At 40.9% G+C, this 27,188-nt stretch overlaps 1 protein-coding gene across 1 annotated transcript in view; it reads right to left on the bottom strand.

Moving 5' to 3' along the window:
• CTTNBP2 (cortactin binding protein 2) overlaps nucleotides 1-27,188 on the bottom strand; it is a 170,720-nt gene that overhangs the window by 105,454 nt on the left and 38,078 nt on the right. Inside the window, 1 exon segment of the mRNA XM_023763602.1 lies at nucleotides 8,842-9,066. Within this exon segment, the coding sequence (XP_023619370.1) occupies nucleotides 8,842-9,066 (225 nt within the window).

The raw sequence follows: 27,188 nt of genomic DNA, 5'->3' as shown, positions 1-27,188 counted from the left end.
TTCCCTCCACTGCCCTCCTCCATCCAGATCCTGCTTCTTCCTTCCCCTTCCCTTTTCCTTTCCCTTCTTCTTCTGCTTAAAGAAGACCCTTCAACATTTCACGTAATACTGGTTTGGTGGTGATGAACTCCTTTAGCTTTTTTTTTTATCTATGAAGCTCTTTATCTGACCTTCAATTCTAAATGATAGCTTTGCTGGGTAATCTTGGTTGTAGGTCCTTGCTTTTCATCACTGAATATTTCTTACCACTTGCTTCTGGCCTGCAATGTTTCTGTTGAGAAACAAGCTAACAGTCATATGGGCTCTCCCTTGTAGGTAAATACTAGTAACTGCTTTTCTCTTGCTGCTCCTATGATTCTCTCTTTGTCTTTAACCTTTGGAATTTTAATTATGATGTGTCCTATTGTGGGGTCTTTTTAGGTTCATCTTGTTTGGAACTCTCTGTACTTCCTGAACTTGTAAGTCTATTTTTATCACCAGGTCGGGAAAGTTTTCTGTCATTATTTCTTCAAATAGATGTTCAACTTCTTACTCTCTCTCTCTTCTCCTTCTGGCACCTGAATGATGTTAATGTTGGTATGCCTGAAGCTGTCCCAGAGGCTCCTTACACTATCTTTATATTTTTGGATTCTATTTAATTTTTGCTATTGTGATTGGGTGTTTTTTGCTTCCTTATATTCCAAATCGCTAATTTGATTCTCAGCATCCTCTGCTCTTCTGTTGATTTCCTATAAATTATTCATTTCAGCCAGTGAATCCTTAATTCCTGACTGGTCCCTTTTTATGTGTTTGATGTTCTAAGTGCCATGACATTCTCACTAAGTTCCTTGACATTCTCAGTAAGTTCCTTGAAGCTCTCATTAAGTTCCTTGAACATCATTATAACCATTGTTTTGAATTCTGTATGTAGTGGTTTGTTTGCTTCCATCTCATTCAGTTCTTTTTCTGGATATTTTGTCTTTTTTTTCATTTATCTTTTTCTTTACATTCTGGCTGCTTCTCTGTGTTTGTTTCAATGTATTAAGTAGCTGCTACATCTCCAAATTTCGTAGAGTGGCTCTGTGTAGAAGGTGTCCTGTAGGGCCCAATGGCTCAGCCTCCCCAGTCTCCTGAGCTAGGCACTCTAGGTGCGCCCCTATGTGGGCTGTGTGCACTATCCTGTTGTAGTTGAGCCTTGATTGCTGTTGGCATCACTGGGAGGGATTGACCCCCAGGCCAGCTGGCTATGAAGACTAGCTGTGGCTACAGCAGAAGACACCTTATGGCACAGGACTTGCTTCAGTGGGGCTTGGTTGCTCACTAAGTTCTTCCCTTGAGTGTGTCACTCATGAATGTGGTAGAGTTGTAATCTGGCATTGTCTGAAGCTGTCCACCAGGTGCACTGGCTCTGCGGCCTCCTGGGAGGTGCAAAGTCAGCTACTGCCTGTGCTCTCATTGGGGCCACCTGGCTTGAGCTACTGAACGATCTGCAGATGGCTGTTACTTGTGTTGGGCTTGGAGGTGCCCAGGAGAGGCCAAGCTGTGAACCAAGGCATGCTGCTGCTAGTGCGGGGCCTGGGGCCACTTATCTAGAGGTATGGGGCAAGCTGAGTCCAGCTCTACTTTTTTGAGAGATTTTAGGAGTCTGAATCCTAAGATAGGACAGGCCATTCATATGGAAAAACCACGGAAAACAACTTGGGTGCAGCTACAAACTAGGTTGGACAGAATCTCAGGTAATCCCCAGGGCAGGGTGAACACTGTGGGTCAGCTTGATGGAGTGTCAGATATGGCGCCAGCCAGTCAGCTCTGTGAGGGGTAGGAGATCTCACTAGAGGAACAATGACCTCTGTCAGTCCTTTCGTCTGGGAGAAAGCTGTTCCACAGGTCTTGCCCTGATGCTAGACAATTTAGATCCTCACTGTATGACCCTGGATCAGCCGTGGGCAAACTACGGCCCGCGGGCCAGATCCGGCCCGTTTGAAATGAATAAAACTAAAAAAAAAAAGACCGTACCCTTTTATGTAATGATGTTTACTTTGAATTTATATTAGTTCACACAAACACTCCATCCATGCTTTTGTTCCGGCCCTCCGGTCCAGTTTAAGAACCCATTGTGGCCCTCGAGTCAAAAAGTTTGCCCACCCCTGCCCTGGATCCTTTCAAGCTGCTGCCCCAGGACTGGAGCTCAGAGGGAGTGATTCCAAGTACATTTGTGCTCGGGCCCTATAAGAGGAACTGCCTGGGTTTCCAGCTGCCTCCATGTCACTCTGCCACAATCCCCGCTGGTTTTTACAGCATGATGTTACAAGGACTTCTCTTCCCGGCACTGGAACTCAGGGCTGACTGTTCTGGTGTGGGGCTGGGACCCCTTGCTCCTCACAGGAAGCCTCCTCAGCCAAGATACCCGTCCCAATAAAAAAACATGCCACATCTGGGAGTCAGATCAACCCTTTCCACACCTCTGTACCTCCTACCAGTCTCAGTGTAGTTCCTTCTTTAATTATTAGAGGCCTGGTCCATGGATTCGTGCACATTGAAAGGAAAATAATTAGAAGGTGGCTGGCAAGGTGGGACTGGGCAAAATGGGCCAGACACGCCCTGGAGCCAACCTCCCTTGGCCGGCTGCATCTGGGGCAGTTCAGGGGCTCGAAGGGCATTTGTGGAGTGAGCGGGGTTCCTCTGGCAGGTGGGGTCCCTCGGCCTGGCCTGGGGGGATTGGACTGAAACTGGCAGTCCGACATCCCCCGAGGGGTCCTGGAGTGCAAGAGGGCACTCTGCAAAGTAGCTGTCACTTGGCAGCTCCTGTGTTGAGCGTCTGCCCCCTCACAGTCAGTGCGCATCATACCTACTAGCTGGTCAGCCTGTTGGCCGGTCACTTAGGGCTTCCATTCAGTCAGATTTCAGGTAGTTCTTTTTTTTTTAATATATATTTTATTTATTTTTTGCAGAGAGGAAGGAAAGGGATAGAGAGTTAGAAACATCAATGAGAGAGGAACATTGATCAGCTGCCTCCTGCACACCTCCCACTGGGGATGTGCCTGCAACCACGGTACATGCCCTTGAGTGAAATCAAACCTGGGACCCCTCAGTCCCCAGGCCAATGCTCTATCCACTGAGCCAAACCGGTCAGGGCATTCAGGCAGTTCTTAATGATGGTTATTCTGTATTTTAGACCTGGCTCTGGGAAGAGGCATATACCACATTTACCTACACTGCCATCCTGGTCAGAAACAGACTTTTGAGTGACTAAGATTCTCTGCTGGTGGCTGGCAAAGACCAGCAGAGGTGGAGCTGGGAGAACCACGGGATGTTTGCTGACCCATCCCTGGGCCCAATGCTGCTAACAAACTAGTTGGATGTTCGATTCCCAGTCAAGAGCACATACTTGGGTTGCAGATTTGATCCCAGGCCTTAGTTGGGGAACATGCAGGAGACAACCAATCAATGTGTCTCTCTCACATCAATGTTTCTCTCTCACTCTCTCTCTCTTTCCCCTCCATCCTTCCCCTCTCCTCTCTCTAAAAATTAATGGGAAAAAATATTCTTATGTAAGGATAAACAAACAGAAAATTAAGTGTAAATGAAGCATAACACAGCTGAAGTAAAGAATACCCTAGAAGGAATCAAAAGTAGAATAGAAGAAGACTGAATCAGTAAATCAGAAGACAAGGTAGGAAAAAAAACGCATTCAAAGCAGCAATTGGGGAAAAAATTAAATAGCAGGAACTTTGGTACAACATTCATACAATAACAGTGCAAGAAGAAGAACCTGAGCTAGGAATAGAAAACCTGTTTGAAAAAATAATGACAGAAAATTTCCCTAACCTGGTGAAGGATAAAGTCACTCAAGTTCAGGAAACACAAAGTCCTAAGCAAAATGGACCCAAAAGGACCCACAACTATACATCATTTTTAAAATGGTGTACATTAAAGACAAAGAAAGACTATTAAAGGCTGCAAGAAAGAGACAGAAAGTTACCTACATGGGACATCCCCAGCTGATTTCTCAATTCGCCAGCTGATTTATCAAAGGAAACACTTCAGGCCAGATGGAGTGGCATGAAGCATACAAAGTAATGAAAAGCAATGGGCTGAATAGGCCAATGACAACTGATGAAATTGAAGCAGCAATAAAAAAAAAACACAACAAAATACCAAAATGGCATATTTCACAGATCTAAAAAAAATACTCCAAAAATTATATGAAACCAAAAAAGACCCTGAATAGACTCAACAATCTTGAGAATGAAGAACAAAGTTGGAGGGATTACAATACCAGATATCTAATTATACTACAAAGCCACGGTAATCAAAACAGCCTACTACTGGCACAAGAACAGGCATATAGATCAGTGGAACAGAACAGAGAAGCCAGATATTGACCCAAGCCATTATGCGCAATTAATATTTGACAAAGAAGGCAAGAGCATACAATAGAGTGAAGACAGTCTCTTCAATAAATGGTGTTGGGATAACTGGACAGGTACATGCAAAACAATGAAACTAGACCACTAACTTATATCATACCCACAAACAAACTCAAAGTGGTCTGTTGTCAAAATAAATGTACTCAAATATAAACTGTGTCCAAGATGATCCATATTGGAATTAGCAGACAAGGACCCTAAAGCAGCCATTGTCAAAGAACATATGGTCACAATGATAGAACAGAAGGGGAATCTTGGCATAGAAATGGAAACTAAGAAAAAAAATCAAATGAAAAAATAGAACTAAAAAGCATAATAAAATGAAAAAATGTTGCCCAGCTGGCATGGCTCAGTGGTTGAGTGTCGACCTATAAACCAAGAGGTCACGGTTCAATTCCCGGTCAGGGCACATGCCCAAGGTTTTGGGCTTGGTCCCCAGTGTGGGGCATGCAGGAAGCAGCCTATCAATGATTCTCTCTCACCATTAATGTTTCTCTATATCTCTCTCACTCTCCCTTCCTCTCTGAAATAAGTAAAAACTTTAAAAAATAAAAGTAAAATAAAAATAAAATGAAAAAAGTTCATTGAATGGGCTTAAATAACAGACTTGAGAGAGTAGAGTTATAAAGGACAATGAATTTGAAAATAGAGCAAAAGAAAATATCCCATTTGAGAGGGAGCATAAGACACATCTCCAGCTCCCTCTTAACACTCACTGCAATGTGTCTGGGAAGTCAAATACATGTTGAAATGTAACAATGAGTCATACAAAAAAAGACTCAGGAATGAGCTAAAAACAATCACTCATTTACAAAATGTCCTAAATACTCTTCCTAAAAATGTTATTTTAGATGGTTCTCTACCATGTTGTCCTTGAATGAAAGTCTAGGAAGCAATTTAAAATTAAATTATATGTTATAAACCATTATGTAATGAAGTAGAGAGCACTGTGTACAAGTGGCAGTGCAGTACAATGAGTTGTAATAGGAAGACGGAGCCTATGAAAGAAATTAGATCAACTTGATTATTCTTTTCTGGCTCAACTGTCATTTCTTTGGTTGTCTAGCACCTGAAACTGCTTCCTGTTAGGGAGAATTCTCTCCCCTTATTATTCTCCCCACAGAAGTGAAATATGTCCAATGTAGGGGAGCTTTCCCAGTCTCCCTTGTAGCTGAGGAGAGGGTGTGGAGCTTAGGTTTGACCAATGAAATGCACCTGTTCTTAGGCTTCCAGTGGGAAATGAGGGATGCAAAGAAGCAGGGCCAGGGAAGCACCACTCCAGACCCAGAGCAGTGATGGCAGTGGTGCTGTCTGGAGTCAGCTAGCTGCAGTATCCAGCTCTCATGAGCAAAAACATCACCCACCTCAGACTGGATCTATAATGAGCATTTGTTGGTGATGCTGGCTGGTTAAGAGCTGGTCCCCTAGCTGGCCCAGCCAGGCTCTACCATAATGTAAAACAACCAATAAACACGTTTTCTGCTTAACTCAATCAATATTGGCTTCATTTGCTCACAACTAAAACCCTTCCTGATGCATCTATTGACATGCAACTGACCTCATTACGCTGAGCTGCCACCTAGAAGAAGCTATACCCAATACACAGAGCTAACTACTTTGTTTTTTCACTGGTGGAAAAAATATTGCTCCCTTCGGAATTTCCTAGTTATTATCTTGGCTTCTTACTTTTAAAGGCTCTGCTCAAATTATAAGGTCTCTCTTATTTTAGGGTTAGAAATTACTCACACTTTCTAAGTGTGAGTAAAATGACTGAAAATAAATTAGGATAGAAACTCTATTAACAGATGATGTACAAGATAAGTAATAAAAACCCCAAATATCATTCTAATCTACCTAGGTTACAGGCTCGAAATGTAGAGATTACTGGAGGCAAAGTTTCCCATGATGATTTCTCATTAGCTTATTCAAAACGGCTTTAAGCGCTCCGTCGTTACCCAAATTTATTCTTGCCCAAATTTTCCTGGCACACAAATGACCAGATAACCCTCCTATTAGGAGTCTCAGCAGGAACCAATGCTTGAATGAGCAAGCAGCCTCCTTCTCTCGTCTGGAGAGGCCTAGCAGAGCAGCGATCAGGCCAAATGTGTTAGAATCACCCATGAGCTGTGCCTGGTGTCTGGTAATAAACACTTGAATTGTAGATAATAAGGCCTTTGCTTTCCCTGGCTTTTGCTCGGACAGTAATTTAAAGAACTGGACTGATGGAAAGTAATGGATTTTTTTTGTCTTACTGATTTTAGATTTCTAAAGCTGCAATTTACTTTATATACAAGGGTACTGAAAATGTCTGGTTAAAATACTTTCAGGCCCTGGCCAGGTAGCTCAGTTACGAGCATCATCCAATACGTTAAGGTTGTGGGTTTGCTTCTGGTGAGGGCACATACAAGAATCAACCAATGAATGCATAAATAAGTGGAACAACATCTCTCTCTCTCTCAATTCAGTATATAAAAATTAAAAAAAAAACTTTCAAAACTAAAGATGACAGGTAGTTTCGTTGCTAAAAAGATGACTTGTTTTGTGGCCTTATCACTTGATGTGATGTTTTCTTTGTAAGATTCAGGATATGAGTAGAAACTGTAACTCTTTTTACATGCTACAGTCTACCAGAACAGACTATCCTTTAGGGACAGAAGATAGCGCTGCCTGTCAGAGACTACACAGCCAATGAATTCGGCCATAAAGAACCACTGTCTCCCTGTTAAATGTGAGCGAAAGTTCACTGGCTCATTTCATATTAGCCTGTCAGGACTCACAGGACAGAAACGATTTCCTTTCACTACCAGCCAGGTTGGAAATGACCCAGCCATTCAGAAACAAACAGGATGTAAGCTGATTTACAAAAATAAGCTAGATAATAAAATCTTTCATTGATCTCAAAATGAGTTTCTTCTTTTTCTACAAGAGAAATGATAAAATGCAAAACTGAAGTAAAATTTAGGAAAGCATGCATTTTTGTAGATTAAGTGAAAACTACAATGAAAACAAAGTATTTTCTTGACTGCTGATAACACAGCAGAAAAACCAGAAAAACTTTATGATGAAATAGCTCATTTGACATGTTCAGAACATAAATGAAATGTGTATCATCCAAGAAATACAAATGAGCTTCAGTGACATCAGCTAAAATACATTAACTCTTGCTTATGTGGTTTGTGGGGATTTTTGACAATTTCCAGAGGCCTCAGTGGTTGTCTGCTGGGCTTTGTAGAGGGTTTGCAACATCCTAAGTAAAACTGTTTGATTCCACCTCACATCCATGGAAAGCCTTCAATTCTTTCTTCTTTACTAATTTACCCAGTTCTTTATTTTCTTACTATTTGACATCCTGATGAAAATGTTTGCTTTTACTCAACCCCTACCCCAGAACACTGGCATGCATATGTTAATGCAAAGATATAACTACAGAGAAAAGACATACACATCAATGACAGTGTCATAAATATTTACAATATGGTGCATTCGGGTTGATTATCAAGCAGGTGTTACATGTAAGCTATAACAAGTTCTCTGAAAAGGACAAATAGAAACATTTTATGTTTTAATGATGGTTGAAAGAACATATTGCTCTTAATTCTAATTACACTAGACATCATTAGCTTCTACAATTTCCTCACTCTCTTTTCTAAAGGGAATTCATAGCTTGTCTGTATACTGGAAGGACAAACTTTAAACTTCTATTTCCGCATGGCTAATGAGAGTAAGCTTTTATCACTCAGGACTCTGAAGCATCTACTCAAACACAATAAATAAGTGTGTGCTGGTAGGGGAGGCGCGGGGTGGGGAGGAAGTTGGTTTAATTGAAAGGCATGTGAGTGAGCAGGAGCCTGGAGGTCTGCAGCATACACAGCTATCAGACCCCAGAGGCGAGCCTGAGACTAACCAGGACTTCACGATGACATGTAGTGAGATTGCACGCAAACTTTCATTCTACTTCTCCTCATGCTAGTTTCACTTTCCAAAGAAATAATTTAAGCAATTTTTAATTTTAAAGAAATATTTGAGACAGAAGCTGGATAAAGTAAGTTGGGGATACCACATATGAGCAGAGTCCTTCCTGGTTGCATTACTGGATCACCTAGCAGTTAAGCATGTCTTATAGCAGTAGAAAAGAGAAAGTCAAAGAAGGAAAATTATTAATTTAAAGAAAGTATTAAAGTCACCTTAATGGGAAACATAATGGCTTTATCAGATATCCTTTCTGGTTTAGTGTTTTGTGCTTGTTTGTTTGTTTAATTTTGAGTGACATTTCAAAAACACCACCAGAATTGGTCAGAATTTTGCATTTCTAAGTACTTATTCCAACTCTTCCTGAAAGTATAATATTTAAGAACAAAGGATAACCTCAGAGATCACTTCTGCCTTCTACACCGTATTTTGGGGGAAAACGACCGGTTGAAAGTCTCAATACCTTCTTTTGTCTGCTCTCAGCAGCAGCCAGCTGTGCGGACATCCTCTCCTGCATTTTCCTGCAGTGGCCCATGACTGCTTCCAGGATGGAGAGGGGGTTGGTACAGACTGGCTTCTTCTCTTTATCGCCAGCACCTGCTTCGTAGTCTCTCTGCAGTGCCAGGAACGGGTCATTTAAATTAAACCTTCCATAGCGTTCCTGGACAAACACCTCCTTCCTGCGAGCCTAAAACAAAATCAGAGGAATGCACTGAAGGAATAAAAAGGTAAGATATTTATAAGAAGGGTTTGTGATTACTTTTCCAAAAGGTATTCACAACTGTTCTGAGTAATGGCTAAAGTGTGATGTCAGGCGGTGAGCAAGACGGGAGGGGAATGTGTCCCCAATCCCTGATAGTCTGGCATGCCACTGCCGTCTACAGTACTTTTAAATTGGCTTTTAAATTACAAATAATACGAATATATATTTTCCCATGATGTTCACTCCTTCAAGGAACTGAATTTTAGGTGCAGCCTTCCCTAATTTAAAGTAAAATTAGAAATAGCAACAGTTAAAATAAGTTTTACCAAAAGTTCAAAAATAAAATTATCTCTACTACATTCATATAAGTTATATTTCACATAATACTTACCAAGTCACAAAATATAAATCTCCTACAAGTTTTGTATAGCCAGAAAGAATTGATAAGGATATTTGTCAAAGAAGAAATTACATCATGAATTTTTTTAGTCAAAAATCCACAACATTCACAACATGCAAAAGATAAAACTACAGAGAAAAGACATACACTACTAATAATGGTGAAATAACTTTTATTAGACTATCTCTTTTGTAAAGTTTGAACAATTACAAAAAACTTCCAGAGCCAGGCTGGTGTGGCTCAGTGGTTGAGCATTGACCTATGAAACAAGAGGTCACCAGGACAATTCCTGCTCAGGGCATATGTCCAGGTTGCAGGTTCGACCCCCCAGCAGGGAGAGTGCAGGAGGCAACTGATCAATGTTTCTCTCTCATCAGTGTTTCCATCTCTCTATCCCTCTCCCTTCCTTTCTCTCCAAAAAAAACATCAATGAAAACATATTTTTAAAAATAAAAAGACTCCAGAAAATTTAAGAAGATGTAAATATCTTGCTCTGGTCAGGTACCTCAGTTGATTAGAGCATCATTCCGGTACACCAAGGTACAGGTTTGATCTCTGGTCAGGGCATGTATAAGAAGTAACCAATGAATTCATAAATAACTGGAAAAAAAATCATTGTTTCTCTCTGTTTCTGTCTGTCTGTCTCTTTTTCCTTCTCTGTCTCTCTCCCTTCCTCTGTTTCTCTCAAATCAATTCTAAAAAGTACATAACTTTTTAAAAAGATGTAAATATCTCATCATTGAAGGGCATTAAAATATAGTTCATAGAATCCCAGGAAAGAATGCAACCTCATTTTACTCTGTCAGTCTATCAGTGTCAAAGTTAATTGCACATCCACATGGCACTAAATGCAATTTTAGATAATTACCCTACAACAGTCTTCACATACAATTGGAAATAGCAGTAGAAATATATTGAAAACTAGCCACATTTTCCCAACTCAGGTCATTTAGAAGAGCCCATAGAAAAAAATTATTCTATGTCACTGCTAGTGGAAAATGAAATTACTTTATTATAAATCAAGCTTAACTGTCAAAATGTTAAGCGTGTTTTCTAAGGATATATTACATACATTTCCTCACTTTGGAAGCAACCACTTTGAACTAAACTTTTCATTTTCAGACCACTGTCAGAGAACCAACAACTAGACAAACACAAGAGCAAATGGCATTGTTTTTTCCTGTTACCAACTTACATCAGTTAGGAGATGTTATTCACAAGAAGTTCAATTTCACCATTAAATCTAAGCTAGCTTTCAGAGCATCATTTGAAACTTAAAAGTTAACATGGTTTATGAATCAAAAAACATTTGATATTTCTAGATTCTTTTGTAATCAATACACCGAATAAGTATCACTTCAGAGATGCAATTTCTAAAGCAGTTTCATTTTTGTCTTTCACTTGTTTCTTAATTTGTATTAATGTAAGTAACTCATCCCTCAGCCCTAGATGAAAACCTGAGAAAGCCCCATGGTTTTTCCAATTACTTTTATCTAATACAAGTCTCATAGTCACTTTAAGACACAAACAGTCTCCATTTGGCTATCAGAATATCCAGTTTAGTGCTAAGCCAGCTTCCCTTCCCCAGCCGACTAGGCTCTGCAGCAGGTTTAACATGCACCACTTGGGAAGGGAGAGTTTATGAAAACCACTCTTTTTATCCAAATCTGCTCGCCCTTTCTAAGTGTTTTAGCCCTCTCTGGGTTGGAAAGGACTGGAGGTAGATGGTGAAGATGGAGGTGAGAGGAGCAGGAACATTCCACCTGACTGGTTCGCTAGCCTTACCAAGGAGGGTGGTGAATATTTAAAGACTACTCTTTCCCTATGGAGCACTGGGTAACTTTAGAGGACCACACCTTCTCCCACTGCTGAGGTCCCTTCATCCATAGTTTCCTAATGTAGGTCATACATTTAGGGCAGGATACATAACCTGTGGGGTTCGGTAAAAAATCAAAACACGAAGTTGTTAAAGAAATTAAGAATTTCAAGATGGTAACAGTACACCATTTAACCAAACATGCCCCTTCCAAGTGCATGCCCTTGGCCATGACATAGGTTGCACACCTATGAAGCTAGCCTTGCACACATTCCTTATGTAGAACATCTAGAAAGCAGTTTTAGTGGGCTGAGGTCCCATGTTCTCCAGACTTCTCTATTCATTTCGACTCTTTGATGCCCATGGCCCAACGTAGTCTATAGGAAACACTTATGAATCTTCATCTCAACAAAATCTGGCAGTTCAAGATGGACATTGAAATCACCATTCTGTCATTTCCACAGGATTCCCGCTTTTCATCTCCACCTTCATTCAGACTACCAAGGCCTTCAGGAAAAATTTAAGTCATTAACTTGTGTCCTTGAAGCCCTTTTATCTCAACTTGAAATGAAGGGTCAAGCAACTGGATGGGGCAGGACTCAGCACAATTCTCTCCAAAGAAAAGCTCTTTCATAAGAACTTTTCTCTTTAATCTCCAACATCTAGATTCTTTTATTCCCTCAACTATAGGCCCAGTGCATGAAACTCATGCACTGGTAGGGTCCCTAGCAGCTGGCAGCTGCTGGCCAGGTACTCTCTCCCTTCCCCCAGCCAGTCCCGCCCCCTGGTCAAACTGGAAGAACTCCCGTTCGAGGAAACAATTTGCATACTACACTTTTATTACATAGGATGTGGGAAAGGACTTTAAAAATCAAAATTGGATTTCAAAATTTCTCCTGGAAATTTTGTATCTTTGTCCTCCCTTTAGTATCCGATATTTATCATTATGGGTCTCCTGCTGAAACTTATATTTTAACAGCCAATTATAATTACTTGATGTCTACTCATACATCCAACCTATTTTATGATGTACAATATTTTTAACACATTCAACCCATTTCTTGATCACATAGGCTCTTCTTAAATCAGAGCAAACTTTTGATAAATAGGTTAAATCATGGCCCTATTTCCAGTTTAAATAAATTTTATGGTCAGAAAATATTTAATACTCTTTTTTTAACCAGTGTGAAACAGTTGTGTGTATGTTTTGCTGGGTTTGGTTTTGTTTTAACTTTAACTGATAGTCCCCAATGCGACATTGTCAAATGCGGGCATTTTTTTTTTTCTGCTGGAAATGTTGAATTGTGTTCAGGATCATCAACACAAAACTGCCAATGATTTTCTTTGCAAATATAGATTGACATTTAACTTTTACTACAAAGTGCAAGATACACACATTTGGCTCTTTTGAGAGTAGAAGTAGTGGCTCTGTATTTGCTGCCATTCAGTTCAAATTATTTTCTGAGCTCCTTGTGATTTTGTGTTTGACATATGAATTACAGAGAAACGTTTTTCAAAAATTTCCAAATATTTAGAGCTTTCCTAAATAGCTTATTGTATTGATTTCTCATTTAAGTCTGTTGAGATCACTGAATACATTATACAAATACAAATGTCAATTATTTAAGATGATTGATAATGTTATTCATATTTTGCTTTTACTATCAACTACTAGTTGTTTATGAACATCTGATGGATATATTAAATTTTATGCTTATGAAATTGTCTGTTTCTCCCTTCAATTCTGTCAATTTTTGTTTCATACATTTTGAGGTTTTGTTACTATTCACATAAGCAATTATATCTTTGTGATGAATTGTCCTTTTTATTTCTGTAATATGGGGCCTGTTTTTTTATCTGTGTCCTTTATCTTTCTATTCATAATTCACTAGTACAAATACTTTGTGTTATTAAATGCTACCAACTGGTAGGACAAGCCTCCTTCACAATATCAGTTTTCAAAACTTTCTTTGCTAAGTTACCAGCTCATTCTTTTAGATAAAATTTCAATTTATTTTATCAACTTCTAAGAATAAGCAATTATAATTTTGATTGAAATTATGTATAAATTAGACACACATTGGGAGAAAGAAGACATTTTCATAAAATTGAGTCCTACTATTAGGAAATAATCATTTTTATTTATTAGAATTTGCTTTTATATATCTTATAAAAGTTTGATATTTTCAAACCTGTTAGCATAAATTTAAGAATAAAGGGATCCTTTTTATATATCCTTGGCAACATCCCCACTTTTCCCGTTATCTATGTCCAGTACATATTTGATTAAAATTGGTAGAGCAGTGGTTCCCAATCCTGCCTGCTCATCAGGATCGCCTGTGTAATCGCACACACTCAGCTCTGTCCAACACTCAATCGCTAAATCTACCAAGCGTCTCCTAAGCCCTTAGATGCCCAAGCCAAGGATAAGAACTAATAACCAATTTCTTGCTCCTCTTTGCATTTTTATACCATTATTTATTTTTATGCTGACTTCTAACTAGGTAAGTCTTTGGATCATTTATTTTTCAAGCAGCTTTTGGATGCGAATATTTTATACCTTTGTCATTCTGAGGATGATTTTTCGTACCTTCTTGCATGAACGCCACCTTGTCTGGGTAAAAACATTCTGAGGTGATATCCTTCCATAGAAATATGTATTGTTCAAGCACCTGTGTCCGGCATTCTACATAGTGCACAGGAGCAAGGAAGTCTGAGGCCAGGCAGACTTTTCTCGGTTTCAGGTAAGCCTTCTGCTTTTCCACCTGATTAAATCAATTATTTTTCTACCCTTAAAATTAATATATAACATTTAAGGTTATTCCTAGTGTTGGCTGGGATTGTCCTGGCCTGTAGCCTTTTTAATATAAAGATTCTGCTACATTTTGTTTGCAGCATCCATCATTCCATTTGTTGTAGTCTCTTTCAAAAACATCAATTTCTCTCCTAATGGATCTCCATTTTCTCTTGTGTGTGCGTGTGTGTATATATATACACATATATATACATATATATATGTGTGTGTATATATATATGTGTGTATATGTAAATATGTGTATATATGTATGTATATTTTTTCACATATATATATATATAATATATATGAAATTTTATTTCCTACTCTATCACTTTATTCCTTTCCTCTGGATTCTGGGAGATCTTAATTTTGTTTTGGATTCAATTTTTTGATGGTGTTGATTTTTCACTGTTACTTTAATATATGCTTCAATTCTCCTAGTTCATTTTAAATACTTATAATAACCCTATTAGGTAGGTAGTCTCATACTGCAGAGAAGGACACTGAAGCACTGAGAGGGCAAGGGTTTGTCCAAGGCTGTACGGCTAGAAGTGGCGGACCGAGGACGCACTCCAGCACTCTGCCCCCGGATCTCGCCCCTTCTCTGCTTGCTTTCCTCAGCTTTGCAGACAGTCCTCTCTCCATCACGATATGGCTTCCCCACCATGCAGTCACTTCAGAGTCTGCTTCCTTGAATTTTAAGACACAAAGCAGATGCTGTCTAAAAATTACTTTCTAAAATTTACTTGTTTCTCATAATTTTGTCAGATGTAGGTTGTTTCCTTGCATCTTAAGTGTTATGTCATTTTCCTTTTTCTAGGCTGCAAATTCTTTCCCAGGCCCTCCTCCTCCCCTCCTCCCTCCCCCTCCCTCTCCTCTTCTTCTTTTTCTTTTTTTTCTGTTTATTCCATCTTTGGACCAGTAGGAGCCAACCATATCTGGTGTTTATCCATAAGCAGGGCAGGTAGAGTCTCCTCGAATATATTTAACTTTTCAGCTGGTTGCCATTAATATGCTTCTCTCCTAAAGGGATTCAGTGGGCAGACTGATGCCAATTTACATGGCTGTGTTCCTTTCAGCTGAGAAGAAGAGGAAGTTAGAGCCACAGCCCTGCAAAGCATTTGAATACAGACGCTGTCACTTCCAAGTTATGTAAATTTAGGCTGATTACTGTATTCTCCTGGGCCTTCACTGGTTCCATGAGGATAACAGCTACCTAACCCAAGGTTTTGTTGTTCTTGTTGTTTTGAAGGATTAAAGAAATAATGCATGTAAGGCACTTGGCTGTGCTTGGACGACCATGAACATGCAGTGATAGCTATCATTTCAATACTGGTGACACTCTTTCTGGCTTGTCTTTGCCTATTTTTATATCCTTTAGATTATGTCACAGAAATGGGAAGTTGGGGATCAGACGCCAGGGCCAAAGTCTCCATATTCTTTAGAGTCCCCAGGAGAAGTCTGCGAAGCCTGTAGTGTGCTGGGAGATCGTTTTCAGGCATGTGCCCATGCATGTACTACTCTTCTGTCTCTCCTATTGCATCACCTCCCTTAAGGGAAAAGGCTGTGCTTCTAAGGTCCATTATTCTAGAGCCCCCTCCGTGTATGCGGGAGGCCAAGCACTTTGGGTGCACACATGAGTTGCTACACAAGAAAAGAATCAACATGGCCGTGGGTGGAAATGAACTCATCATCATCCAACAGTTACAGAAACACGTGTGAATATGACACTCCATGGGTAGAGAAAAAGCCTATCTAATAAAGAGGTAATATGCAAATTGACCATCACTCCAACACACAAGATGGCCACCCCTATGTGGACACAAGATGTCCGGCAGGGGAGGGCAGTTGTGGGTGATCAGGCCAGCAGGGGAAGGCAGTTGTGGACAATCAGGCCTGCAAGGGAGGGCAGTTGGGGGGAACCAGGTCTGCAGGGGGGGCAGTTGGGAGCAACCCGGTCTGTAGGGGACAACAGTTAGGGTGACCAGGCTGGCAGGGGAGGGCAGTTAAGGGCAACCGGGCTGCCAAGGGAGGGAAGTTAGGAGTGACCGGGCAAGCAGGGGAGGGCAGTTGGGGCAGGCAGGGGGAGCAGTTAGGCGTTGATCAGGCTGGCAGGGGAGTGGTTAGGGATAATCAGGCAGGCAGGCAGGCAGGCGAGTGGTTGGATTGTGAGAGGGATGTCCGACTGCCTGTTTAGGCCTGGATTGTGAGAGGGATGTCTGACTGCCTGTTTAGGCCTGGACAGTCGGACATCCCTCGAGGGGTTCCAGATTGGAGAGGGTGCAGGCTGGGCCGAGGGACACACCGCTCCCCACCCCCATGCACAAATTTCGTGCACCGGGCCTCTAGTATAAATAATAAATTCTTTTGAGATATTTTTTTTAAAAAGATTACAGAGCAAAAAGCAAAGACTTAGAACAAAATATTACAGAATCCTATTTCAACACCATCCTTTAATACATAAAATCAGTTCTAATGTAAATCAAATGATGTGTTCTGAAGCACCACATGTAGAGAAAGAAGATACTGTTATGCCATTAACTTTAGAAGCTTTGCCATTAATAATGGGTGTAATTTGGAGCGTTCGGGGTGAATTTTCAGGATAAATATTCTATTTGTGGCGCTAACATAAATGTACTTCATTTGCTGAACTTCTAAGTCATAGGCTTCATGCTAAGTTTTCTAAAGCTTCTAGATACTGAGTAAATTGGCAGACTTTTCCAACAAAATAAGTAACCCCATCAGAAACATCAAATTTCGTGACATTATAGTGAACCAGCAAAATAACAGCTCCTGGTAAAAAGATGACTTAGAACATGTGAAAGAAAACTTGTTTGCAATGATTAAAAGGAAAGTAGAACTGACTTGCTCATTGATTTTTAAAATAAATGTTTGAAATACAGGCTTTTGTTGAGTGGTCACATATTGTGTAGAGAAGCAATGGCCACTTGTGGGGGCTGAAGAGTCCTGTGCCAAGCACTCTGAGAGGGATTCTGCAGACACCCCTTCACAGGTGCTGGACCGAATGCGTGTTCTAACAATCCCCAGACAGGTTCTCCCCCACCTGCATGTTATTCACATCATTATGACTGCACAGAAGTATTTTCTTATTTGGCTTTAATCACCTAGGACCTTTAAGTCATAACAAGAAAGAAAAAACAGCATTAAACATCTTTCCTAAAAATGAACATATAAGTGGTTATCCAAATAACCAACCAAACCTAAAAAAAAAAATTTTTAAAAATGCCATGTAGCTTCCTTGAAATGCTTCAATATTTCAGGAACAACGTAGTTCGCTAACATGGTAATTTCAGAAATATCTACTTATTTGTGACTTGAAATGTGTTAACAGTGTTAACATAAGCATCCCCACACGCTAATTAAAAAGTGAAAAACAGCCGAAACCGGTTTGGCTCAGTGGATAGAGCGTCGGCCTGCGGACTGAAAGGTCCCGGGTTCGATTCCGGTCAAGGGCATGTACCTGGGTTGCGGGCACATTCCCAGTAGGAGATGTGCAGGAGGCGGCTGATCGATGTTTCTCTCCCATCGATGTTTCTAACTCTCTATCTCTCTCCCTTCCTCTCTGTAAAAAAATCAATAAAATATATTTTAAAAAAATAAATAAATAAATAAATAAAAAGTGAAAAACAAAGAATTAAAGGCAGTCTCTTGTCTAATGGGGATAATATAACAGATGATTTCTGGGGGCAGAGGTTATAATGAAAATTTTTAAATATGCTCCCTTTTATAGCAGCAGGAAATATAAGTTCTCTTAATTAAAATGAAAAGTTCCCAGGACACAAAGAGGGAATGATGGAGACAGTTTTGCTCTTGGTGCTGTGCCCTCCCCCCAAACCCCTACCTCCCCCCTCCAACCTTGGACACTGAGGAGTATCTCACCCGTCACAAGTACTGCTGAGCATCTGGAGAACATAGAAAGATCTTACCACTCTCACCTTCCACCAGCTGAAAGGATTTACTTGCTATCAGCAACAATCAAGGGAAAAGGAATGCCAATGGTTTGAAAGCAGTCTTTATTCAAACCCTGCCAGCAATTTTTACCACCATTAAATGTTCCCCAGTTCTTGAATGCCTACCTGCTGCTACATCCCATAGCAAACCAGAAAATGGCTGCAGTTGCTAAGAGAGATTTGCTACACAGATCACAGGGCATGCCTGGGAAGAGGCACAGTCCCTGGAGGGTAACTTCATCATATGCCTGCAATAAAGATGTGTGTCCCTGGGACAGGCTGCAGATGTGTGAACTGGGGGTTGGAAGCTCCTAAGCTATTCTTAAGTCAAGTCAGAGGCACAAGGACCTATTAGGCAAAAGGTGAGAGCTGATCTTTTTCAAGGAACAGATAGATCTCGACAAGAGAAGTGTCATTTGCAGGAACTGGGTAAGAAGCTATTTCAGATCATGCAAATTTGTCTTCCTTTATTGTATTTGAGGCAAGGATAGCTGAGAAAATGCTTTATAAACCATCAACTGTGGTGCACAGGTTAGCTGGTATTATTAATATAAAACTGGTCATTTATCAAGGCCTGTTTGTGTTGGTTCACATCAGTAAAAATGCTCAACTATTTGTGTTTCTGCTGGACTTTCTTTTTACATTTCATCATTTATTCAAGCAAGGTCTACACATGGGCCATTTTTTCAGCAACCAGCTGCCTTGTCTTCTTTATTCTGCTGGGCATTTGTGAGCAGAATGGGAAGGGAGTACTTAACCGGTCTGTAATAGAGGATAAATTATAGAACACTGTAAACATGTGTTATACATTATGAAACAGTGAAAAGTGGCGTATCCTCCAAAGGAGTTTAGGCCCAGATGAATGGTAATCATTTCCTGAGTCTCCAGCATGATTTATGACTGGCTGTGATCAATTTCTGAAGAGTAAACCTGAACTGTAGTTTTAAAGTCTATCCTTGTAAGAATCCAATTTCTATTGTCCAAGCAATGCCACCCACTTTCACACTAAAAGATGCCATGGCCTCGGACCAGATGACACGGCTCTTCTGTGTAGGCGGCACATGACGGCGCTCCCTGGAATTTGCTGCAGGAAGGAGAGCAGCACCCTGCCATTTCCACCCCCTTCTATTCTGGAGCAGCTCCTGAAGTCATCTGTTTTTTTCCTCTAATATCCCTCGTCTCCCATTAATATTCCTGGAGAACACAAGGACAGTGAAATAACAAACTTAGTTAGGATGGGACCGAAGGCAGCGGTTCTCAACCCGTGGGTCGCGACCCCTTTGGCGGTCAAACGACCCTTTCACAGGGGTCGCCTAAGACCATCCTGCATATCAGATATTTACATTATGATTCATAACAGTAGCAACATCACAGTTATGAAGTAGCAACGAAAATAATTTTATGGTTGGGTCACAACTTGAGGAACTAACTGTATTTAAAGGGCCAGAAGGTTGAGAACCGCTGGACTAAGGTCATCGGCCTTTGCCAAAACCAGATAAGCTCTCAAACTCTGGTCAGTTCCAGAGAAGTGTTACACAGAACTAAAGCCTGTGGTCACAGTCCCTCAGCCAGGGCAGATAATGCTACCATTCACATGTCCTTTTCATCCAAACGCCTTCGCTTTGTACACAAGATCAGATGATGCTCTGAAATGTCTCAGAGGACATCCCCAGGAGCAACAGGACTAGGAATGGGGTATCCAGACATGCTTGTCACCCATTCCTGTGAGTGACTGTCCCATAGGGCTAGCCAGCAGGAAAGGACTCAAGTGCAATTTTACTGCCTCGGTGCTAAAGTAAATGCTTCAAATGGGTATCACATCCAGAGCCCTGGTCACAGCCCTGCACTCATACCAACTGACCTAACTGCACATCAGAATTCCTAAAAGAGGATCTGTCAGGGTACATATGAGGCATCATGAGAGTTGGCTGAGCTGATGCAGTACAGCCATGAACTCAGAAGACCCCTCTAAAATAATCCCGCGCTTGGAAGTTAATGCACAGACTGTTTTGCCTGTATAGTCTATTTTTATATACTGGTACCAGGCACATGGATACTTGCAGCTGTGTTTGAGAAGTAACTAATTATATGTACTTTCCTGACATTAAGCCTGGCATCCATAGAAACTATTCCTACTCCATTACATAGAAATAAAAGTATCAACAGAAAAGTCCCCCAAAATCACCCAAAAAAATCAATTTATTGAAGGAAAAATCTTAATAGGCTATTTCCAAAATAATTTTCTTTAAAAATTTTTTTAATTTGATTTAATTTAATATTTTTCCATCACCATAAGTTCTTTCTAAGCTCTCTTCCACCTCTACCCACCTCCCTCCCCCTGAAATTACCACACTGTTGTTCATGAGTTATCTCTTTTCTTTTTTGCTTAATCCCTCCATTCCCCTAACATCCCCCTGCCTGCTCTATCTATGAGTCTGTCTCTATTTTGTTTGTTGGTTCAGTTTGTTCTTAAATTCCACATATGAGTGAAATCATATGGTATTTGTCTTTCTCTGACTGGCTGATTTCACTTAGCACAATGTTCTCCAGGTCCATCTAAGCTGTTACGAAGGGTAAAATTTTCTTCCTTTTTATGACTGAGTAGTATTCCATTGTGTAAATGTACCACAGCTTTTTTATTCACTCATCTACTGATGGGCACTTGGGGTCCTTCCAAATCTTGGCTATTGTAAAAAATGCTGCAATGAACACAGGGGTGCATATATTCTTTTGAATTAGTGTTTCTGGTTTCTTTAGATAAATTCTTGTAAGTGGAATTGCTGGGTCATGAGTTTTTGCACAACATCAACATAATGAAAAGACAACTCACTGAATGGAGAACACATTCACCAATGATACATCTGATAAGGGGTTAATATCCAAAATTTATAAAGAACTTATAAAACTCAACACCAAAAAAACCCCAAACATTCCAATTTAAAAATGGGCAAAAGAGTAGAATGACACTTTTCCAAAAAGGACATACAGATGGTCAATGGACTTATGAACAGATGCTCAACTTCACTAATCATCAGAGAAATGCAAATTAAAACCACAATGAGGTATCACCTCACACCTGTCAGAATGGCTATCACCAATAAATCAACAAACTAGTGTTAGTGAGAATGTGGAGAAAAGTGAATCCTCATGCGCTATTGGTGGAAATGCAAAAAATTAAAAATAGAACTGCCAAAATATTTCTTTCTGAACAAAATTAAAAATAGAACTGCCAAAATATTTCTTTCTGGACCTAATTTAGTATTAGTAATAGTCTTTATTTTATTACTAGAGGCCCGGTGAATGAAAATTCGTGCACTGGGGGGGGGGGGGGGTTCCCCTCAGCCTGGCCTGCCCCCTCTCACAGTCCAGGAGCCCTCAGGGGATGTCCTACTGATGGCTTAGGCCCACTCCTCTGCGGGAGGCGACCGGCTCATCAGGGGAAGGCACTGCCCCATCACCCTGCTGCTGCTGCCAATACCGGCCACGGCAGCTGCGAGGCCTGAGCCCCGGGTCTTGCAGCTGCCAGGGCTCACGGCTGCCTGAGCCCCGGGGCTTGCAGCTGCCTGAGCCCATGGCTGCCTGAGCCCCAGGCCTCACAGCCCCTGTGGCTTTGTCTGGATGGACGTCTGGAAGACATCACCCTACTTAGCATATTACCCTTTTATTAGTATAGATTATTTCCCAGTGTTAAAATGACCCTAACAAACAAAAGACTTTTTTATTAACACACACAAGCACATGAAGTGTACAACAGGCAATCAGCTGCTCTTTATGTCATAAAGGGTAATAATCAAATAAATTACTCCTAAAAGTGGTCTGTGTTACAGTGTTTTTGCTATGATGCCATTCAGCCACAAAATCACACTAGGAGACCAGCATCAAGGGCTCCATGGGTATCTTCTAAGGTCAAGAAATTCATCAGCACCTTGACATACTAAGAATCTACCCTAGGATTCATAAGCCCATCAGCCCATGTCTGAGTGAAAGGATCACAAATACATCAGAACACACTATGCGTGGCATCCCTATTTCGTTTCTCTCACTCTTCAAGTGTGAAGAACTAGGAAGTAAGAATTAGAAATGAGAGTGAAGAATTGGAAATCCAAACTTACAGCCCCTGGGAGAAACGTTGTCCCCAAAGCTGAAACATTTCTTGGAGGAAGAAGAGTCCCAGGAAGAAATGAAAGCCACTAAACAGCTATGGTTTTGCAACAGCATTGGACTGTTTTTCCTTCATTACAAAGAACTCATCGGTAGAATAAACACCCTCTTCCCTGGATATATGGCCCTGGAGGCTGCCGGTCTGAATTAACGGAATAAGTAATGATTGTTTTTGTTTCACAAGGTCATAACTGAAATTTATATTTGCACTACCCTTTGGAAATTTATATTTGCACTACCAAATGGTCAAAGAAAAAGGCTAATGATGTAAGCTTTTTTTTTTTTTAAGTAATGGATGTTTAGGTAAGGTAAGGTATAATTCTAAGTGTGGATAAAATATTTACTGGTTATTGTATTTTTATTTTAAATCCAAAGCCTTGGAGAAAAAGAAAACAAAATGGCTTCTCTAAGAGTTTAGTTATTCAGGAGGCTTTGAATCACATGGATAAGCAACATTATCAGAGCTCACAATTTCTGAAAGTCCTTGGCTCCCACAGCGTTCACTAGAACTCTCCTCAACATCCACATATCCTCAGCCTCCATCAGAACTACCCAAATATCTCAGTGCCTTCCTTTCCCTCAGTGCATCTCCCACTGAAATACTTTTCATCTGCATCCAGTGTAGAGCTCACATTTCTCCAGATGCTATTTCTTCAAACCATTATTTCTCAACTAGAGGCCCGGTGCATGAAATTCGTGCACTTGGTGGGGCAGAGAAGGGGGGGGGTCCCTCAGCCTGGATTCCGAGAGGGTGCAGGCCAGGCCGAGGGACCCCACCAGTGCATGATTGGGGCCGGGGAGGGACACAGGAGGTTGGCTAGCCGGGGAGGGACCGCAGAAGGGCTCCAGGGCATGTCTGGCCCATCTCGCTCAGTCCTGATTGGCCGGACCCCAGCAGCAAGGTAACCTACTGGTCGGAGCATCTGCCCCCAGTGGTCAGGGCATGTCATAGTGAGCAGTTGAGCTGCCTTAGCATATCATTACTTTGATTGGTTGAACGGCCGACCAGATGACCAGACACTTAGCATTATTAGGCTTTTATTATATAGGACAGGGGTCCTCAAACTACGGCCCGCGGGCCACATGCAAATACAAATATTTTATTTGTTCCCATTTTGTTTTTTTACTTCAAAATAAGATATGTGCAGTGTGCATAGGAATTTATTTATAGTTTTTTTTAAACTATAGTCCAGCCCTCCAATGGTCTGAGGGACAGTGAACTGGCCTCCTGTTTAAAAAGTTTGAGGACCCCTGTTATAGGATATAGGATACTGTAAGCTTGGGTCTATCTAGAATCTTCCATCTGTGCTTTCTTAGGAGACTGAGTAGTGTTAAAGCACAGAACAGTATATTTTAAAGCCAATACACTTTTGAAGTCTAGACTCATCTGGGCTCATGGAACCAAGACTTCTACAGACCTAGTGAATCCCATTGGCTAGGAGGAATCCGATCCTCCTACATGTCCCTAGTTACACAGTGGACATTCCAAAACTTCTTTATGCTCCTAACCCATGCTTGTCCTCCTCATGACATGCAACCTGCTTTCCTCCTCCTGCTGGTAATCCTTTTTTTTTTTTTCCAGCACTCTCAAAATTCTGTTCCTTCCCTTATCTTTCTCACAGGAAACTGATTCTTTGTCTCTAAGGTTAATGAATTCTATCTATGCTTTCTCTTCCCTCCCGACTTCCTTTTATCTTTAAGTTGCTACAAACAGTACTCTGACCAAAACTACTTCTTCCAGATATGAGGACCGCATTCCACCCAGTGGCTTTGTGTTTGAATTTCTAATTTTTCACTCTCATTTCCAATTCTTATTTCCCAGTTCTCACACTTGAAGAGTGAGAGAAACGAAATAGGGATGCCATGCATAGTGTGTTCTGATGCGTCTCTGGTCCTTTCCCTCAGACATGGGCTGATGGGCTTATGAATCCTAGGGTAGATTCTTAGTATGTCAAGGTTCTGATGAATATCCTGACCTTAGAAGATACACATGGAGCCCTTGATGCTGATCTCCTAGTGTGATTTTGTGGCTCAATAGCAAAAACACCCTCCCAGGGCTAGCTGATGATTAGACGGCAAATGAATCTCTGAGGAATGTGACTTACATGTACAAGCCAATTAATCTAGAGCCCAAGCCCCCCTTTATAAAACTCTCACACTTCAAGCCACTAACCCCGGGCCTAACCACGCCAGGGCCAGACCAGGGACTGTCCCTATATCCTGGAGCCTTCTGAAATTATTCAACCTCGCCAAACTAAGCCTGCTTACCTTGAGTTAGCCATTCCTTCACTGGGAAACCACAATAAAGGCTTTGCCTCACTCCCTCTACCTCCTGACTGACCCTGGCGCTTCCCCCGATGGCCCTGTGTGGCAATGATGTGCTTGCCGTTTCTAGGGATCTGAGTATAAAAACATCTTCCTTCACAACAGTCATTTTCACGTTTGTGTGTCTTACCGTATCTGATGAAAAGAATCCTAGGTACATTTTAAAACATGCTCAAACTACAAAACTATTTACTAGTACAAGGCCCCGAGCCTACCATGCTGTTGTACACCTCTGTGAGCAGCTGTAAGTTATATTCTTCCTATGAGACCCACTTTCTCATTTGTTTTCTCTGTACAGCCTTTTCTGACTAGCCCAACGCTGAACCCCTTCTCTCGGTGCCACCACTGTACTTTGCACACAGCTTTGGCTGAACACTTGCTATTCCACCACAACATAGTTAACTGCTTGAAAGTCTCTCTCTCCTCTCTTCCAAAAAAGCTAGGCTGCAAACTACAGGAAAGATATCAGGCCATACTCATGTTTATTATGAGTACTGAGCCCAGTACACAATAAAAATCTCAATGAGCCCTGACCGGTTTGGCTCAGTGGATAGAGCGTCAGCCTGCGGACTCAAGGGTCAAGGGCATGTACCTTGGTTGCGGGCACATCCCCAGTGGGAAGTGTGCAGGAGGCAGCTGATCGATGTTTCTCTTTCATCGATGTTTCTGACTCTCTGTCCCTCTCCCTACCTCTCTGTAAAAAAATTAATAAAGTATATTTTTAAAAATTTCAATGAATTCTTTATAAATTAAGTTAAATGTACATCAATAGTGTTAGTATTGAATGCTAATGACCAGCTTTGCTGCTTGGAAATAGACTGTTCTGATTAAGAATTTCCAGCTGGAAGAAAAAATTGACTAGTCATAACCTTATACAGCTTACTTTCAATCATTTAAACTATCAAAAAATATAGATAGGTAAGTAGATAGATATGGTTAACATTTTCTGGTGGCTCAACCAGTCAAATAGAGTGACTTCAGAATGTGTTTTTATACAGATACTTGGCTACGGGTATGTGATATGACCTTAGAATCCACAATACAATACCTTCAAATATCAGAGAAGACATTCTGATTCTGACCTAACTGGGAACTTAAATTAATTGCTTTTTGTCACCGCTTAAGATTTTTTTTTTTGGTAATTCATTCCATTTAGGAAACTATATAAAACACACATCTAAACAAACTGATGCCTTCTTTCTTCCTCAGGAAAAGCAATTTAAAAGTTCAATGTTACGTTGTTAGACTTCAGGGTAAGTACATAGTTTGGGGAAAATAATATTTACCTATGTCAATTTTTTAAAGAACTGTAATAAAGTTAACATTAAAAATGAACAAACATTACTTCTCAAAGTGTTGACCATAAATTTATCCATCTTAACATTTGGAGAAATCTCATCTAGGGCATTCAATGTACTGCTTTAAAGAAGTGATGAGCTTTTATAATTTGATCTATGTTGTTTTGAAAACAGGAAAAGGAAGGTGCTAGGTTGGGTTTACTTATGTTCTCAAAACAAAAGACTTCTGGTCCTTCCAAAGCTACGCAAGCCAAAAGATGCAGGTTTTACTTGTTTATTTAGAGGTGACTCACAGTTATGCAATAGTGTTCTAATTTCCCTACTCTCTTTAGATAATTGCTAGCATCAATAAAGGAAAACGGCTTATGGTGCTCAGGTCCTTTGGTGCAGTTCTGAACCCAAGTAGGCCAGCTGCCATGTGTGGATGGATGCTCCGACCACCGAGCTTCCCACAGGGCTGCTCAGGCTGCCTTGGGAAGTGTTTGCAGGAGCAATCCTCTCTCTGAGCCCCGAGCAGGGCACAATGAATCATCAGTGTGTCTTGTCCACGTTAAAAGTAAGTACACGAACGCGCATGGCTCATCTTGCTTAAAGCTAGAGGGTCTGGCTGAGCATCTGGACAGGGACTGGAGACTCTGGAGATGCAACACCACGGAATTCATTCCAGAGTGAAGACCCTAGTTGCCAACTGCCTGGATTTGGATTTTGGCTCCAAAATTTCCTAGCTCTCTGACCTCTGCCAAGTTGCTAACCAATGTAAGCCTCGGTTTCTCATGTGTAAAACTGAGATAACAACACCTAACTCATAGGATTGCTGTAAGGCTGAAAGAAATAATTAATGGACAGTGCATACATAGCACATTGCCTGACACAACGACAAGTGTTCAGTTCTGTTGCTCTCAGGAAGAGAGGATGAGATCACTTATACACCACTTACAAACTACCCCGGCTAAGTTTGGGCTGAAAGATAGGTTCCAGGAGGCATTACCAAGACTGATGCTCCTACTTCTTCCTGCTACTTCCCGTTTTAAATACAAGCAATGTTCTTGGATTAGCAAGCAAAGACCTGCTGCTAAATTTTCTCAGAATCTTTTCTTAGAACAGTTTTAGAGCCACACTAAAATTGAGAGGAAGGTACAGAGATTTCCCATACACCACCTGCCCCTACACCTGCACAGCGTCACCCATGACCAACACCCACCACCAGAGTGCTCCATTTGTTACAACTTCCTTTTAACATGGACAAGACACACTGATAAACCTACACTGGCACATCATAATCACTCAAAGTCCACGTTTACCTTAGGGTTCACTCCTGAGCTTGTACATTCTATGGGTT

This window comes from Myotis lucifugus, unplaced genomic scaffold (assembly GCF_000147115.1).
Source record: "Myotis lucifugus unplaced genomic scaffold, Myoluc2.0 scaffold_293, whole genome shotgun sequence".
Classification (NCBI taxonomy): Eukaryota; Metazoa; Chordata; class Mammalia; order Chiroptera; family Vespertilionidae; genus Myotis; species Myotis lucifugus.
The sequence above is the reverse complement of the archived record's forward strand: the minus strand, read 5'-3'. Positions and strand labels throughout refer to the sequence as shown.